Source organism: Pecten maximus, chromosome 8 (genome assembly GCF_902652985.1).
Source record: "Pecten maximus chromosome 8, xPecMax1.1, whole genome shotgun sequence".
In the NCBI taxonomy this organism is placed as follows: Eukaryota; Metazoa; Mollusca; class Bivalvia; order Pectinida; family Pectinidae; genus Pecten; species Pecten maximus.
Genome location: NC_047022.1, coordinates 45,985,858 through 46,005,444, shown reverse-complemented (window position 1 = coordinate 46,005,444; position 19,587 = coordinate 45,985,858). Strand labels below are relative to the sequence as shown.

At 38.9% G+C, this 19,587-nt stretch overlaps 1 protein-coding gene across 15 annotated transcripts in view; it reads right to left on the bottom strand.

The window, feature by feature from the left end:
- LOC117333679 (RIMS-binding protein 2-like) overlaps nt 1-19,587 on the bottom strand; it is a 323,862-nt gene that overhangs the window by 44,847 nt on the left and 259,428 nt on the right. For 14 of the 15 annotated variants that reach the window (XM_033893100.1, XM_033893088.1, XM_033893095.1 and 11 more), the window contains 6 exons: nt 16,595-16,638; nt 15,002-15,193; nt 7,377-7,452; nt 7,015-7,158; nt 5,054-5,185; nt 2,125-2,391 (listed from right to left, as the gene is read on the bottom strand). In XM_033893100.1, the coding sequence (XP_033748991.1) occupies nt 2,125-2,391; nt 5,054-5,185; nt 7,015-7,158; nt 7,377-7,452; nt 15,002-15,193; nt 16,595-16,638 (855 nt within the window). The remainder of the gene's footprint in view (nt 1-2,124; nt 2,392-5,053; nt 5,186-7,014; nt 7,159-7,376; nt 7,453-15,001; nt 15,194-16,594; nt 16,639-19,587) is intronic. The other variant, XM_033893097.1, reaches the window with a different exon arrangement.

Sequence of the window (19,587 nt, the reverse complement as noted above, 5' to 3'; positions counted from 1 at the left end):
GTGATCATGGTATACTCGGGATAGTGTGTAATCATGGTATACTCGGGATAGTGTGAGATCATGGTATACTCGGGATAGTGTGTAATCATGGTATACTGGGGATAGTGTGTAATCATGGTATACTGGGGATAGTGTGTGATCATGGTAAACTGGGGATAGTGTGTAATCATGGTATACTCGGGATAGTGTGTAATCATGGTATACTCGGGATAGTGTGTGATCATGGTAAACTGGGGATAGTGTGTAATCATGGTATACTCGGGATAGTGTGTAATCATGGTATACTCGGGATAGTGTGTGATCATGGTATACTCGGGATAGTGTGTGATCATGGTATACTCGGGATAGTGTGTGATCATGGTATACTCGGGATAGTGTGTGATCATGGTATACTCGGGATAGTGTGTGATCTTGGTATACTCGGGATAGTGTGTGATCATGGTATACTCGGGATAGTGTGTGATCATGGTATACTCGGGATAGTGTGTGATCATGGTATACTCGGGATAGTGTGTGATCATGGTATACTCGGGATAGTGTGTAATCATGGTATACTGGGGATAGTGTGTGAATCATGGTATACTGGGGATAGTGTGTGATCATGGTATACTCGGGATAGTGTGTAATCATGGTATACTCGGGATAGTGTGTAATCATGGTATACTGGGGATAGTGTGTAATCATGGTATACTGGGGATAGTGTGTAATCATGGTATACTGGGGATAGTGTGTAATCATGGTATACTCGAGATATATGTAATCATGGTATACTGGGGATAGTGTGTAATCATGGTATACTGGGGATAGTGTGTAATCATGGTATACTGGGGATAGTGTGTAATCATGGTATACTGGGGATAGTGTGTAATCATGGTATACTGGGGATAGTGTGTGATCATGGTATACTGGGGATAGTGTGTAATCATGGTATACTCGGGATAGTGTGTAATCATGGTATACTTGGGATAGTGTGTAATCATGGTATACTCGGGATAGTGTGTAATCATGGTATACTGGGGATAGTGTGTGATCATGGTATACTCGGGATAGTGTGTGATCATGGTATACTCGGGATAGTATGTAATCATGGTATACTCGGGATAGTGTGTGATCATGGTATACTCGGGATAGTGTGTGATCATGGTATACTGGGGATAGTGTGTAATCATGTTATACTCGGGATAGTGTGTAATCATGGTATACTCGGGATAGTATGTGATCTTGGTATACTCGGGATAGTGTGTAATCATGGTATACTCGGGATAGTGTGTAATCATGGTATACTTGGGATAGTGTGTAATCATGGTATACTCGGGATAGTGTGTGATCATGGTATACTCGGGATAGTGTGTGATCATGGTATACTGGGGATAGTGTGTAATCATGTTATACTCGGGATAGTGTGTAATCATGGTATACTCGGGATAGTATGTGATCTTGGTATACTCGGGATAGTATGTAATCATGGTATACTCGGGATAGTGTGTAATCATGGTATACTCGGGATAGTATGTGATCTTGGTATACTCGGGATAGTGTGTAATCATGGTATACTCGGGATAGTGTGTAATCATGGTATACTCGGGATAGTGTGTAATCATGGTATACTCGGGATAGTATGTGATCTTGGTATACTCGATCGGGATAGTACTGTTTGTGATCATGGTATACTCGGGATAGTATCTGATCATATACAGAACAGCAAATACTACAAATGTTACAATTATATGTATCTACATATATATATTCATCCATTTCTCTTTCAATGGTAGAAGAGAATAATTCTAAGTGTATGATATAGTGCTGATATTTAAGCTGCATAGCGTTAATACATCTGACAAAGTGCAAACTAATATTTACATATCATATACATGTATATCATATATAAGCATAGTTAAGGACGGCGTAGAATATATATATATATATACAGGATGTAAGACACAGTCAGCTTTATATAACTCCAGAATTAGAAACGGAATTATAAGAAATTAGAGTAGGTCAAGTAAACTATTTGTACTGGGCTGGTAGGGGTATTGTTTTCAAGGTTCCAGATACATCAAGCTTTCCCTACAATTAAAACTTAAAAACTGTAAACTTAATTCTAATCAAGCTATTTATTTATACCTTTGCCTACAAGTATTGTACACTGTTGGTCAGCAGACTGGCCAAGGTTGGTCAGGCACCGGACACTGACACGATGGATAGTTCGCGAATCAACATTCTCCACTAGTGCTTTTGTTCGTTCATTACTCTTGACTATGGCCTTGAAGTCCCCGTCAATGTAAACATGATAGGATTTGATAATGACATCTTCAGGAGGAGGGCACCAGCTGATCAAGATACTACTGGTCAGCTGACGATCGAGGGTCAATTTATGTGGACACGGGATTCCTGAAATATGGAGACACCTGGATGTAAAGACCACAGGAGTAATATGGAGGACCCGATTCCTGTTTGTGTAGTTTTATAGCTACACTGTTTCTAGACATATCCAAAAAATTTAAAGGCAGAATTTAAAAAAAAATCAAACTTTGATTTTAAAATCAAAAACAAAACAAATATAGCTTGTATATCTAATCTCATAAAGAAAACTTTTATGAATATTTTATCCATATTTTACAATTTTTTGATTGACTCTTAAGCTGACATGTCTTAAACTAAATATATAACATTTAATGCGAATGCAATCTCTATTATATCTGATTCCTTTGACAACATAAAATCTCAAAGTTCAGCTGACAATGTTCCTATAAACCACAAAATCCCAAAGTTCAGCTGACAATGGTCCTGTTAACAACAAAATCCCAAACTTCAGCTGACAATGGTCCTGTTAACAACAAAATCCCAAAGTTCAGCTGACAATGTTCCTGTTAACAACAAAATCTCAAACTTCAGCTGACAATGTTCCTGTTAACAACAAAATCTCAAACTTCAGCTGACAATGGTCCTGTTAACAACAAAATCCCAAACTTCAGCTGACAATGGTCCTGTTAACAACAAAATCCAAAAGTTCAGCTGACAATGGTCCTGTTAACAACAAAATCCCAAACTTCAGCTGACAATGTTCCTGTTAACAACAAAATCCCAAACTTCAGCTGACAATGGTCCTGTTAACAACAAAATCCCAAACTTCAGCTGACAATGGTCCTGTTAACAACAAAATCCCAAAGTTCAGCTGACAATGGTCCTGTTAACAACAAAATCCCAAAGTTCAGCTGACAATGTTCCTATCACAGGTGCCTGACTCGTTTTATAAAATAATAACATATAGAGTACATATAAATGAGAAAGGTTCTGAACTCCCCCAGGCTTGAAATCTGATGTATTTATTTCTAAGTACCGTAGCTTCGGTTGTTTTGGGTGGATTTTTTCGAAGTAGGACTTAAATTGAAGAGCAATGGTCAATCTTTAAAATAAGCCATTAACATGTTGTTGATTTCTCGATATTAGTTTACGAAATCGGGCGTGAAACTTCAAAATCCCCTCGATTTTGTTTAGTCGGACAAGTTGACGTAACGGGGTCACCACACTTTGACTCTATTGGACATAGCTTTAAATACGAAGTCCACGGGTTAATCACGAGGTACGCTTCATCAGATCACCGAATACAACTATTACATACACTTACTTTATGTATACGAGCACCCTATCGAAGGCCCCGGGACTTTTTATGCATACTGATAGCAGATTTTCCCCTTGAGTAGCCATGTTGTGTCAGCCACGGTAAATTTGAAAAAGCATTCTGATTGGTTAAACACATTTTCTATAACCAATCAGAATGCTTTTTCAAATTTACCGCGGCTGACACAACATGGCTACTCAAGGGGAAAATCTGCTATCAGTATGCATAAAAAGTCCCGGGGCCTTCGATAGGGTGCTCGTATAACAACAAAATCTCAAACTTTATACAGACAATGTTCCTGTTAACAACAAAATCCCAAACTTCTACTGACAATGGTCCTGTTAACAACAAAATCCCAAACTTCAGCTGACAATGGTCCTGTTAACAACAAAATCCCAAAGTTCAGCTGACAATGTTCCTGTTAACAACAAAATCCCAAACTTCAGCTGACAATGGTCCTGTTAACAACAAAATCCCAAACTTCTACTGACAATGGTCCTGTTAACAACAAAATCCCAAACTTTATACAGACAATGTTCCTGTTAACAACAAAATCTCAAACTTCAGCTGACAATGTTCCTGTTAACAACAAAATCCCAAAGTTCAGCTGACAATGTTCCTGTTAACAACAAAATCCCAAAGTTCACTGTTAACAACAAAATCTCAAACTTCAGCTGACAATGTTCCTGTTAACAACAAAATCCCAAAGTTCAGCTGACAATGTTCCTGTTAACAACAAAATCCCAAAGTTCAGCTGACAATGGTCCTGTTAACAACAAAATCCCAAACTTCAGCTGACAATGGTCCTGTTAACAACAAAATTCCAAACTTCAGCTGACAATGTTCCTATAAATAACAAAATCCCAAACTTCAGCTGACAATGGTCCTGTTAACAACAAAATCCCAAACTTCAGCTGACAATGGTCCTGTTAACAAAATTCCAAACTTCAGCTGACAATATTCCTATAAATTACAAAATCCCAAACTTCAGCTGACAATGTTCCTGTTAACAACAAAATCCCAAACTTCAGCTGACAATGGTCCTGTTAACAAAATTCCAAACTTCAGCTGACAATATTCCTATAAATAACAAAATCCCAAACTTCAGCTGACAATGGTCCTGTTAACAACAAAATTCCAAACTTCAGCTGACAATGTTCCTATAAATAACAAAATCCCAAAGTTCAGCTGACAATGGTCCTGTTAACAACAAAATCCCAAACTTCAGCTGACAATGTTCCTGTTAACAACAAAATCCCAAACTTCAGCTGACAATGTTCCTGTTAACAACAAAATCTCAAACTTTATACAGACAATGTTCCTATAAACAACAATTTTTTAAAGCATTAAGTCGGTTGTTATGTAGATGATTAGAAAGTACACACAGAGGGAGCAAAGCAATGCAGTGTAGAATCAAACACCAAATCTCACCAGGTTTAGCATCAGGGGACTCAATTTTTACAACAGATGTCCGACTTCGACAGGTAATTTCAGACTCGATCTCGTCAAGGTCATGGTGAGTATGGGATAGCGGTGCAGCATTGTTTTTATGATCCCGAAGGGCTGTAGAACAAAACAGACATTATCAATACAGTAATGATGTAGGTGTATATCAATACAGTAATGATGTAGGTGTATATCAATACAGTAATGATGTAGGTGTATATCAATACAGTAATGATGTAGGTGTATATCAATACTGTAATGATGTAGGTGTATATCAATACAGTAATGATGTAGGTGTATATCAATACAGTAATAATGTAGGTGTTTATCAATACAGTAATGATGTAGGTGTTTATCAATACAGTAATGATGTAGGTGTATATCAATACTGTAATGATGCAGGTGTATATAAATACAGTAATGATGTAGGTGTATATCAATACAGTAATGATGTAGGTGTATATCAATATTGTAATGATGTAGGTGTATATCAATACAGTAATGATGTAGGTGTATATCAATACAGTAATGATGTAGGTGTATATCAATACAGTAATGATGTAGGTGTTTATCAATACAGTAATGATGTAGGTGTATATCAATACTGTAATGATGTAGGTGTTTATCAATACTGTAATGATGTAGGTGTATATCAATACAGTAATGATGTAGGTGTATATCAATACTGTGATGATGTAGGTGTATATCAATACAGTAATGATGTAGGTGTATATCAATACTGTAATGCTGTAGGTGTATATCAATACTGTGATGATGTAGGTGTATATCAATACAGTAATGATGTAGGTGTTTATCAATACAGTAATGATGTAGGTGTATATCAATACTGTAATGATGTAGGTGTTTATCAATACTGTAATGATGTAGGTGTATATCAATACTGTGATGATGTAGGTGTATATCAATACTGTGATGATGTAGGTGTATATCAATACAGTAATGATGTAGGTGTATATCAATACTGTAATGATGTAGGTGTATATCAATACTGTAATGATGTAGGTGTATATCAATACAGTAATGATGTAGGTGTATATCAATACAGTAATGATGTAGGTGTATATCAATACTGTAATGATGTAAGTGTATATCAATACTGTAATGATGTAGGTGTATATCAATACAGTAATGATGTAGGTGTATATCAATACTGTAATGATGTAGGTGTATATCAATACAGTAATGATGTAGGTGTATATCAATACAGTAATGATGTAGGTGTTTATCAATACAGTAATGATGTAGGTGTATATCAATACAGTAATGATGTAGGTGTATATCAATACTGTAATGATGTAGGTGTTTATCAATACTGTAATGATGTAGGTGTATATCAATACTGTAATGATGTAGGTGTATATCAATACAGTAATGATGTAGGTGTATATCAATACAGTAATGATGTAGGTGTATATCAATACTGTAATGATGTAGGTGTATATCAATACAGTAATGATGTAGGTGTATATCAATACTGTAATGATGTAGGTGTATATCAATACTGTGATGATGTAGGTGTATATCAATACAGTAATGATGTAGGTGTATATAAATACAGTAATGATGTAGGTGTATATCAATACAGTAATGATGTAGGTGTATATCAATACAGTAATGATGTAGATGTATATCAATACTGTAATGATGTAGGTGTTTATCAATATTGTAATGATGTAGGTGTATATCAATACAGTAATGATGTAGGTGTATATCAATACTGTAATGATGTAGGTGTTTATCAATATTGTAATGATGTAGGTGTATATCAATACAGTAATGATGTAGGTGTATATCAATACTGTGATGATGTAGACAGTCATGTGACCAATTAAGATCAGGTGGTTCTGTGTTTTGCTACAGTCATGTGACCAATTAAGGTCAGTAGGTTCTCTATGAGTCATGTGACTCAGGATCGGTTTATTAACCTGCTATGACTGGTAGAGATTTGTCATCAGTCTCCTCACTACTGTCAAAATCTAGGTCCTGCTGTATACTGCTGGGAGCATTGCTGTCTTCTTCATGGTGAGCGAAGCCAGCCATAGCAGCATGAAATTCAGCAAGGTCTTCATCTGTAAGGAGACATAACGTGTAAAAGTCTTATTAATGAATGACATCATGTGTAAAAGTCTTATTAATGAATGAATTAATGTGTTAAAAGTCAGATACAATAATGTTATAGTGTGAAAGGTCTTATAAATCAATGTAATAGTGGGTGATGTCTATAATTTATGTGACAGTGTGTGGTAAGCGGTGAAGTCAACTCTCTCTCAGTGGTCAGTGTATCTACCTTTTACTTTCTCTACGAAGTTGGACGGTACTAATCCTCTCCTTCCATCTATAAGTTCACCATCATAAAAGGCATCCTAGAAAAACAAAATTAGTATTTTCGTAATTTAACAGCCTAGAAATTATAAAATGGGATATAAGTTTCCATGGTAATGTCCGTCTGTAGTGTCTGTTACCTGACCGTAGGTCAGTGGTTTTTCTCCGGGTACTCCATGAGTTTTGATGCCAATCATAAGTGCCAAAAAAGTTAAGCCCACAAAATGGTCAAATGTGAAAAAATCACAATTTATCTCTGTGTGATTTTGCTATAACATCACTCCTAGAGCGCTAATGAATGTATAAACAAAATAAGAAGGGTGTGAGGTGTACACTTTTGGACTTACAAATTTACAAAAACTTTAAATTGGGGTGGGCAGTGGACGCAGATACCGGGGGTACAGCATTAGCTCATGGCTACTTAGAGGAACCGGTGAGCTAAAAACATACATTGTCTTTTTAAAATGTTTGCAACTGGGAAAGAAAATTTGAAACTGATAATAACCATGTGTATAGTTAGTGGTGATTCTTCTATAAAACCAAAGGTAATCAGTACTATTGCCACCAGGTTGATCAGTCGTGTAGGTAATCAGTACTATTGCCACCAGAGTGATCAGTCGTGTAGGTAATCAGTACTATTGCCACCAGAGTGATCAGTCGTGTAGGTTATCAGTACTATTGCCACCAGAGTGATCAGTCGTGTAGGTAATCAGTACTATTGCCACCAGGGTGATCAGTCGTGTAGGTAATCGGTACTATTGCCACCAGAGTGATCAGTCGTGTAGGTAATCAGTACTATTGCCACAAGAGTGATCAGTCGTGTAGGTAATCAGTACTATTGCCACCAGAGTGATCAGTCGTGTAGGTAATCAGTACTATTGCCACCAGAGTGATCAGTCGTGTAGGTAATCGGTACTATTGCCACCAGAGTGATCAGTCGTGTAGGTAATCGGTACTATTGCCACCAGAGTGATCAGTCGTGTAGGTAATCGGTACTATTGCCACCAGAGTGATCAGTCGTGTAGGTAATCGGTACTATTGCCACCAGAGTGATCAGTCGTGTAGGTAATCAGTACTATTGCCACCAGAGTGATCAGTCGTGTAGGTAATCAGTACTATTGCCACCAGAGTGATCAGTCGTGTAGGTTATCAGTACTATTGCCACCAGAGTGATCAGTCGTGTAGGTAATCAGTACTATTGCCACAAGAGTGATCAGTCGTGTAGGTAATCGGTACTATTGCCACCAGAGTGATCAGTCGTGTAGGTAATCGGTACTATTGCCACCAGAGTGATCAGTCGTGTAGGTAATCGGTACTATTGCCACCAGAGTGATCAGTCATGTAGGTAATCGGTACTATTGCCACCAGAGTGATCAGTCGTGTAGGTAATCAGTACTATTGCCACCAGAGTGATCAGTCGTGTAGGTAATCAGTACTATTGCCACCAGAGTGATCAGTCGTGTAGGTTATCAGTACTATTGCCACCAGGGTGATCAGTCGTGTAGGTAATCAGTACTATTGCCACCAGGGTGATCAGTCGTGTAGGTAATCAGTACTATTGCCACCAGAGTGATCAGTCGTGTAGGTAATCAGTACTATTGCCACCAGAGTGATCAGTCGTGTAGGCAATCAGTACTATTGCCACCAGAGTGATCAGTCGTGTAGGCAATCAGTACTATTGCCACCAGAGTGATCAGTCGTGTAGGTAATCAGTACTATTGCCACCAGAGTGATCAGTCGTGTAGGTAATCAGTACTATTGCCACCAGAGCGATCAGTCGTGTAGGTAATCAGTACTATTGCCACCAGAGTGATCAGTCGTGTAGGTAATCAGTACTATTGCCACCAGTGATCAGTCGTGTAGGTAATCAGTACTATTGCCACCAGAGTGATCAGTCGTGTAGGTAATCAGTACTATTGCCACCAGAGTGATCAGTCGTGTAGGTAATCAGTACTATTGCCACCAGAGTGATCAGTCGTGTAGGTAATCAGTACTATTGCCACCGCAGAGTGATCAGTCGTGTAGGTAATCAGTACTATTGCCACCAGAGTGATCAGTCATGTAGGTAATCGGTACTATTGCCACCAGAGTGATCAGTCGTGTAGGTAATCAGTACTATTGCCACCAGAGTGATCAGTCGTGTAGGTAATCGGTACTATTGCCACCAGAGTGATCAGTCGTGTAGGTTATCAGTACTATTGCCACCAGAGTGATCAGTCGTGTAGGAGATGTGTAGGTAATCAGTAGTATTGATCAGCAAGGGATTCCAAATTAGTTACAAAGCACTACAACCATGTTGGCCCTGTAGTTAGCATAATTAGAAAGGCAATCTCCAATATCTTAACCCAGACTCATCTCCATATACATAGCCAAACACTTCAGAGTCCTATTAAGATATCGGTATTGAGGGACAGACAATTAAGTGATAACTATAGGCCGCGTTCAAATATTAATTTAAACAGATTCATGTGTGTCTATGTTTTTGTACAGAGAAACAATTATGAGCTAATTTCAAAAAACAGAAAGAATGACAGTAATAACATACTAAAGCATTAATTCTACACATTTTTGGTAAGTGACAAAGACAACATTTCCTCCCTAAAAATCCACACGTGACAGACACTAAAAGTCTCAGAAACTACAATAAAGACCCCTAAAGCCATATTAATTGCTGTACATATAATATTAAATATATATGTGAAGTGGAAAAATCTCCAAAAGTAATGGCAATCACTTTAGTTTTGTTTGTTGTCCAACCTTAAATCTGAAGTATGATAAAACAGTCGACAACAAGACTGGCCCAATCACCCGGTGTGTATGGACCACCTTTTAATCAACAATGCAACATTACAGCTAATTGAAGTCATAAGTTGGGACTATAAACTTAATACCATTTCAATTCAAAAATAGATTTGATCAAGATTAAAACACAGGATTTCCATCCAGGAAATTATCTTAGATATGTCATCGATCGGATGGTCATTTTAAAATGTTTTCTCTTTTGGACAACATCATTTGTCCATGTCTACAAAGACAACATCATTTGTCCATGTCTCCAAAGACAACATCATTTGTCCATGTCTACAAAGACAACATCATTTGTCCATGTCTACAAAGACAACATCATTTGTCCATGTCTACAAAGACAACATCATTTGTCCATGTCTACAAAGACAACATCATTTGTCCATGTCTACAAAGACAACATCATTTGTCCATGTCTACAAAGACAACATCATTTGTCCATGTCTACAAAGACAACATCATTTGTCCATGTCTACAAAGACAACATCATTTGTCCATCTCTACAAAGACAACATCAATTGTCCATGTCTACAAAGACAACATCATTTGTCCATGTCTACAAAGACAACATCATTTGTCCATGTCTGTCATAAAGACAACATCATTTGTCCATGTCTACAAAGACAACTTCATTTGTCAAAGACAGAAGTATTTGTCAGTAAAAACAAAAGAATCTGACCATGTACCTCCGTATGAACTTTGTTTCTGAGACTATTGAGGTAAATTGAGTTCTCCTTTTTGTGTCAGGCGTATCCTAGAAGGCTGACGTGAGTGTCAGGCGTATCCTAGAAGGCTGACGTGAGTGTCAGGCGTATCGATCCTAGAAGGCTGACGTGATTGTCAGGCATATCCTAGAAGGCCGACGTGAGTGTCAGGCGTATCCTAGAAGGCTGACTTGAGTGTCAGGCGTATCCTAGAAGGCCGACGTGAGTGTCAGGCGTATCCTAGAAGGCTGACGTGAGTGTCAGGCGTATCCTAGAAGGCCGACGTGAGTGTCAGGGCGTATCCTAGAAGGCTGACGTGAGTGTCAGGCGTATCCTAGAAGGCCGACGTGAGTGTCAGGTGTATCCTAGAAGGCTGACGTGAGTGTCAGGCGTATCTTAGAAGGCTGACGTGAGGGTCTGTGAGGCTTATCCTAGAAGGCTGACGTGAGGGTCTGTGAGGCATATATCCTAGAAGGCTGACGTGAGTGTCAGGCGTATCTTAGAAGGCTGACGTGAGGGTCTGTGAGGCGTATCCTAGAAGGCTGACGTGAGTGTCAGGCGTATCCTAGAAGGCTGACGTGAGTGCCAGGCGTATCTTAGAAGGCTGACGTGAGTGTCAGGCGTATCCTAGAAGGCTGACGTGAGTGTCAGGCGTATCCTAGAAGGCTGACGTGAGTGTCAGGCGTATCCTAGAAGGTTGACGTGAGTGTCAGGCGTATCCTAGAAGGCTGAAGTGAGTGTCAGGCGTTTCCTAGAAGGCTGACGTGAGTGTCAGGCGTATCCTAGAAGGCTGACGTGAGTGTCAGGCGTATCCTAGAAGGCTGACGTGATACTCTATAGATGATGTGGCCGTTGATTACACTCTCGTTATGTTTAATTGCGTGTTGTAGTTTCTTCCTGCAGTACGTTACACACGTTATCCAGTAATGGCTGCCGCTGATTAAGCTCTGTGGAGAAACTTCCTAAAAAATTCTGTCCTTCCTTGTATTTCAGCTCACTTGACTGTACATAATAGGCTTAAAATAAAACCCAGTGAAATAAAATTCACTTATATGGGAATGTTTCCATTTCATTTCTTCATTTAGAATGTTAAATCTCCTCAAAAGCCTATCAGATTCCATTCTCTGTTGTAATCTCATTATAGAAACCGGTTTTAAGTATTTGAATTATTTCTGTATATTTTTTTCTGAATTATTATTCTTTGACTTTAAGGGGGATGCATATGTTATATAAATTATTGTATTATTGGATGATAAAATGATCAATGCCTTGAGGAATATTTAGTTCAACTGTTACAGTTCTTAACAGATATCAGCAAGCGAAACACTGACTGATTTGTGAATGATCTGTGAAATTAAAATCCCTCAAATTAATAATGACGATTAGGCATTATCACAGTCGTAAAGTACATAATTATTAAGGTGCATCAATGTCAGAGAATAGTACACGGGAGCAGGGACAAGATTATAAAGTCATAACACATCAGTAGAGTAGTTATCTACACCTACACAACACATCAGTAGAGTAGTTATCTACACCTACACAACACATCAGTAGAGTAGTTATCTACACCTACACAACACATCAGTAGAGTAGTTATCTACACAACACATCAGTAGGGTAGTTATCTACACCTACCCAACACATCAGTAGGGTAGTTATCTACACCTACCCAACACATCAGTAGTGTAGTTATCTACACCTACACAACACATCAGTAGGATAGTTATCTACACCTACACAACACATCAGTAGGATAGTTATCTACACCCACACAACACATCAGTAGGGTAGTTATCTACACCTACACAACACATCAGTAGTGTAGTTATCTACACCTACACAACACATCAGTAGGATAGTTATCTACACCTACACAACACATCAGTAGAGTAGTTATCTACACCTACACAACACATCAGTAGTTATCTACACCTACACAACACATCAGTAGGATAGTTATCTACACCTACACAACACATCAGTAGTGTAGTTATCTACACCTACACAACACATCAGTAGTGTAGTTATCTACACCCACACAACACATCAGTAGGGTAGTTATCTACACCTACACAACACATCAGTAGGATAGTTATCTACACCTACACAACACATCAGTAGTGTAGTTATCTACACCTACACAACACATCAGTAGTGTAGTTATCTACACCTACACAACACATCAGTAGGATAGTTATCTACACCTACACAACACATCAGTAGTGTAGTTATCTACACCTACACAACACATCAGTAGTTATCTACACCTACACAACACATCAGTAGTGTAGTTATCTACACCTACACAACACATCAGTAGGGTAGTTATCTACACCTACACAACACATCAGTAGAGTAGTTATCTACACCTACACAACACATCAGTAGTGTAGTTATCTACACAACACATCAGTAGAGTAGTTATCTACACCTACACAACACATCAGTAGAGTAGTTATCTACACCTACACAACACATCAGTAGGGTAGTTATCTACACCTACACAACACATCAGTAGGGTAGTTATCTACACCCACACAACACATCAGTAGGGTAGTTATCTACACCTACACAACACATCAGTAGAGTAGTTATCTACACCCACACAACACATCAGTAGAGTAGTTATCTACACCTACACAACACATCAGTAGTGTAGTTATCTACACCTACACAACTCATCAGTAGGATAGTTATCTACACCCACACAACACATCAGTAGAGTAGTTATCTACACCTACACAACACATCAGTAGTGTAGTTATATACACCTACACAACACATCAGTAGGGTAGTTATCTACACCTACACAACACATCAGTAGTTATCTACACCTACACAACACATCAGTACAGTAGTTATCTACACCTACACAACACATCAGTAGGGTAGTTATCTACACCTACACAACACATCAGTAGGGTAGTTATCTACACAACACATCAGTAGGGTAGTTATCTACACCTACACAACACATCAGTAGTTATCTACACCTACACAACACATCAGTAGTTATCTACACCTACACAACACATCAGTAGAGTAGTTATCTACACCCACACAACACATCAGTAGGGTAGTTATCTACACCTACCCAACACATCAGTAGGGTAGTTATCTACACCTACACAAAACTTCAGTAGGGTAGTTATCTACACCTACACAACACATCAGTAGGGTAGTTTTCTCTCATCCCTACCGGTATCATACTGGTCTGTCCAGGTAAATACACCCATGCTTGCTGTGTGTGTATTACCTCGCTTCTGGTGTAGGATAGCCACGCGCGCAATGATACAAAAGTAGGTCGCCGAACCGAAAGTAGATCTATCTATAGATTTGTAAACACATCGCCTGCTCCATGTGCTAGGCCAGATCTAATAATTTTTTTTATTTATGATATAAATTATGTAAAAAAACATGTTCTTTTATTGTTTTTTATTAATAAAACATGGAACTATATTTTCACGCGAAAGGACACACTAGCTTGGCCGACATCAAGTGATTTGGCTTCGCTTGCAATGACAGGGCTGCTGAAACAACGTTAGACTGTTGAAATGAATGGTTTCCTTCGTTTTTAGAACAGCAAACATGGTTTGCATATATGGGGTATGGTAAATCGATTGGCGCTGTTCTTTTTTTATTATATGCAGTAGAAAAAGTTTGGATTGAGAAAAAATGGCGTCTATCTGAGAAAGCTATCGACAGATAGTGCCTATTTTTGCATATTTTAGGTTGGGGAATGAGAGAAAAATACTCAATCATATGTGGTTCATGTAGGATAGGGATATTTCACCCTCTGGGTCACAAAATGTGGTAAAACCCTCGGCGGAGCCTCAGGTGTACTGACATTTTGACATCAGTAGGGTAGTTATTTACACCCACACAACACATCAGTAGGGTAGTTATCTACACCACACATCAGTAGGTAGATATCTACAATAAACCCATATACTGACTGACTGACTGAAGATATTAATTTCTTGTCATCCAAATCTGTTAAAAGAATATTCTCACTGAAACTTCCTTGCCAGTTTATATTACTTTATAAGATAATGCTATAGTGTTGAGACTTCCCTACCTCGTCCATATCCCCATAGACCAGCAGATAATCTCCTGTGCTGATGGGAAGTTCTGCGTCAGGGTTTTCGTTTGGCGAGTGTTGGAAGGGGTCGTATGTGTACTTGGCTATGTACACCTGTAATGGTCCCTTCTTACCAAGCGCTGACCGGCGGCTATCTTCACCAGCATGGCCATTTTCCACTGGCTTTACCTGGAAGACGATGTACAATCTTTACACAAGCAGAATATTGTTATGATAAAGTCAGATAGACACTTTGAGATGCATGTTATAAATGTTTACATTTTATATGTAGGGACTTTCCCAAATAAATCATTATAAATGAAAAGTAAGAAAGAGAGATTTTATCCAAGGGCTTTCCCAAATACATCCTTATGAAATAATAAGAAAGAGAGATTCTACATTTGGGGACTTTTCCAAATACATCCCTATGAAATAATCATCTTTTTTAATGAAATTACTTAATATGACAAACTTCGAAATAGTTTTTGATAGATTAGAATTTCTATTTTTGAATCAATAATGAAATAAACCTTCAGTGGGTTAGAATACATTCTAATCTATCAAAAACCGTTCCGAAGTTTGTCAATATTTACTAATTATTTCATTAAAAATGTTCACTGTGAATATTTTATACTGACATCAGTCACAAGATAATTACTTTCTTAATGTAAAAAAAATAAATAGAAATATTTCTAAAAACCTTTATGTAAATATCAGACTGTAAATATTTGCCATAGATTCACAAAAATCTAGGATGAATATTCGTTAACCCACTCAAACGAATGCCTCATGGCGGGGGCTCTAATGCTAATGAAGGAATTAGCCTGGTGAGATTATACCGCCCGTAGTTATAACAGGGTACAACAATGGCCAGCCAGCTTTCCCCCCTGATTATGTCATCCATCTAATGAAATCTGGCGGAAGCTCAATTTTTTCCTTCCCTGCTTTTTCTAACTTTATGGTCATGTTGTTATTCATATTGCTATGGCAACAAACATGGAAATTTATGACATAATACACATTACCATGCTACAGGAAGTCAATTTACAATACAGCACACCCAATAGGTTTCTGATAATGCTATATGTACTTATAGAAAAAGTCATAGCTGAGAAAGATCTTCATTTCTCACACTCTTATTCTCGGATTTTCTTTCATCTAATATCCATTACAAAGGAACTGGTACTGGATGTAGCTAGTGATGCAGAACATTTCTGTCATTGCTCATAACGCAGCGCTGATGAAGTAGAAAAATTCTAACCGAGATTATGTACAGTGAGTTCACAGGGATTACAATTAATGTATTTCAAAGGAATGGCCTGATGGAAGAATGTTCTCTCAAAGTGCTGGATAAAACAGATTAATCTACATAAATGATTTACCATTCATTCTCTCATATCTTTTACAAGTATTTGACCTAATGTACTCCACACCTATACACTTAGAACATTTCACTGTCACAATCTCTAATAACATTTCAGAATTTCTAATCAAAATCTAAAATTTACAATAATCATTTAATGTAAATGACATTAATATCTTTTCCATCCTCATTAATGTGTAAAGAAATCAATAACTGGCAATTCTTACCCTCATTTCTCGGTTACTTTCCATACCAGAGTCGTCTTCCTTCTCTGAAAACAGACAGCATTGCCAAAAATAAGTAGGCATTTCACACCATCAACCATATCAGTATATTTGTTGTTTTGTTAACTAATAAAACAATATATTCTCTATGTTGGAAACTTTAAGTCCAAAATATTAAGTAACATTGCCTAGCTATACCACATGTTTGATAAAATCTGTGAAAATATTTGCATTCATTACAGAAAATGTCAACAAGGACATGTGTTTGACTGTAGGCACCAGTATAGGTGACAAACATATCTGAATAACTACACAATCGCATTGTATCAATATTATCTACAACAAACTAACATGGTACATTAACAAATTCATGATACATCATGGTTTTTATATTTGAAATAAGACAACTATTGAATTGATGGATGGAACTGATGTCCTTTCCCCCTCTTAAAACTGCCCTGTAGATATGGCCCCCATCCATTAACTGCCCTGTAGATATGGCCCCCATCCATTAACTGCCCTGTAGATATGGCCCCATCCATTAACTGCCCTGTTGATATGGCCCCCATCCATTAACTGCCCTGTAGATATATTGGCCCCCATCCATTAACTGCCCTGTTAATATGGCCCCCATCCATTAACTGCCCTGTAGATATGGCCCCCATCCATTAACTGCCCTGTTGATATGGCCCCATCCATTAACTGCCCTGTAGATATGCCCCCCCCCCCCCCTATCCATTAACTGCCCTGTTAATATGGCCCCCATCCATTAACTGCCCTGTTGATATGGCCCCCATCCATTAACTGCCCTGTAGATATGGCCCCCTATCCATTAACTGCCCTGTAGATATGGCCCCCATCCATTAACTGCCCTGTAGATATGCTCCCCTATCCATTAACTGCCCTGTAGATATGGCCCCCATCCATTAATTGCCCTGTATATATGCCCCCCTATCCATTAACTGCCCTGTAGATATGGCCCCCTATCCATTAACTGCCCTGTTGATATGGCCTCCATCCATTAACTGCCCTGTAGATATGGCCCCCCCTATCCATTAACTGCCCTGTAGATATGGCCCCCATCCATTAATTGCCCTATAGATATGCCCCCCTATCCATTAACTGCCCTGTAGATATGGCCCCCATCCATTAACTGCCCTGCAGATATGGCCCCATCCATTAACTGCCCTGTAGATATGGCCCCCATCCATTAACTGCCCTGTAAATATGGCCCCCATCCATTAACTGCCCTGTTGATATGGCCCCCCTATCCATTAACTGCCCTGTTGATATGGCCCCATCCATTAACTGCCCTGTAGATATGCCCCCCCTATCCATTAACTGCCCTGTTCATATGGCCCCCGTCCATTAACTGCCCTGTTAATATGGCCCCATCCATTAATTGCCCTGTTGATATGGCCCCATCCAGTAACTGCCCTGTTGATATGGCTCCCATCCATCTGTTTCACAGATACGAAAATCTACAGGCCTTAAGCAGGGCTGACTTCCTCAGACAGAGGTAACACCATACTACACCACAGACAGAGGTAACACGATACTACATCACAGACAGAGGTAACACCATACTACATCACAGACAGAGGTAACACCATACTACATCAGACAGAGGTAACACCATACTACATCACAGACAGGTAACACCATACTACATCACAGACAGAGGTAACACCATACTACACCACAGACAGAGGTAACACCATACTACATCACAGACAGGTAACACCATACTACATCACAGACAGAGGTAACACCATACTACACCACAGACAGAGGTAACACCATACTACATCACAGACAGAGGTAACACCATACTACATCACAGACAGGTAACACCATACTACATCAGACACAGGTAACACCATACTACATCACAGACAGAGGTAACACCATACTACATCACAGACAGAGGTAACACCATACTACACCACAGACAGGTAACACCATACTACATCACAGAGGTAACACCATACTACATCACAGACAGAGGTAACACCATACTACATCAGACAGAGGTAACACCATACTACATCAGACAGAGGTAACACCATACTACATCACAGACAGAGGTAACACCATACTACATCACAGACAGAGGTAACACCATACTACATCACAGACAGAGGTAACACCATACTACATCACAGACAGGGATAACAATATACTACATCACAGACAGGGATAACACCATACTACATCAGACAGGTAACACCATACTACATCACAGACAGAGGTAACACCATACTACACCACAGACAGAGGTAACACCATACTACATCAGACAGAGGTAACACCATACTACATCACAGACAGAGGTAACACCATACTACATCACAGACAGGTAACACCATACTACATCACAGACAGAGGTAACACCATACTACACCACAGACAGAGGTAACACCATACTACATCAGACAGAGGTAACACCATACTACATCACAGACAGAGGTAACACCATACTACATCACAGACAGAGGTAACACCATACTACATCACAGACAGAGGTAACACCATACTACATCACAGACAGAGGTAACACCATACTACATCACAGACAGAGGTAACACCATACTACATCACAGACAGGTAACACCATACTACATCACAGACAAAGGTAACACCATACTACATCAGACAGAGGTAACACCATACTACATCAGACAGAGGTAACACCATACTACATCACAGACAGAGGTAACACCATACTACACCACAGACAGAGGTAACACCATACTACATCACAGACAGAGGTAACACCATACTACATCACAGACAGAGGTAACACCATACTACATCACAGACAGAGGTAACACCATACTACATCACAGACAGAGGTAACACCATACTACATCAGACAGAGATAACACCATACTACATCAGACAGAGATAACACCATACTACATCACAGACAGAGGTAACACCATACTACATCAGACAGAGGTAACACCATACTACATCAGACAGAGGTAACACCA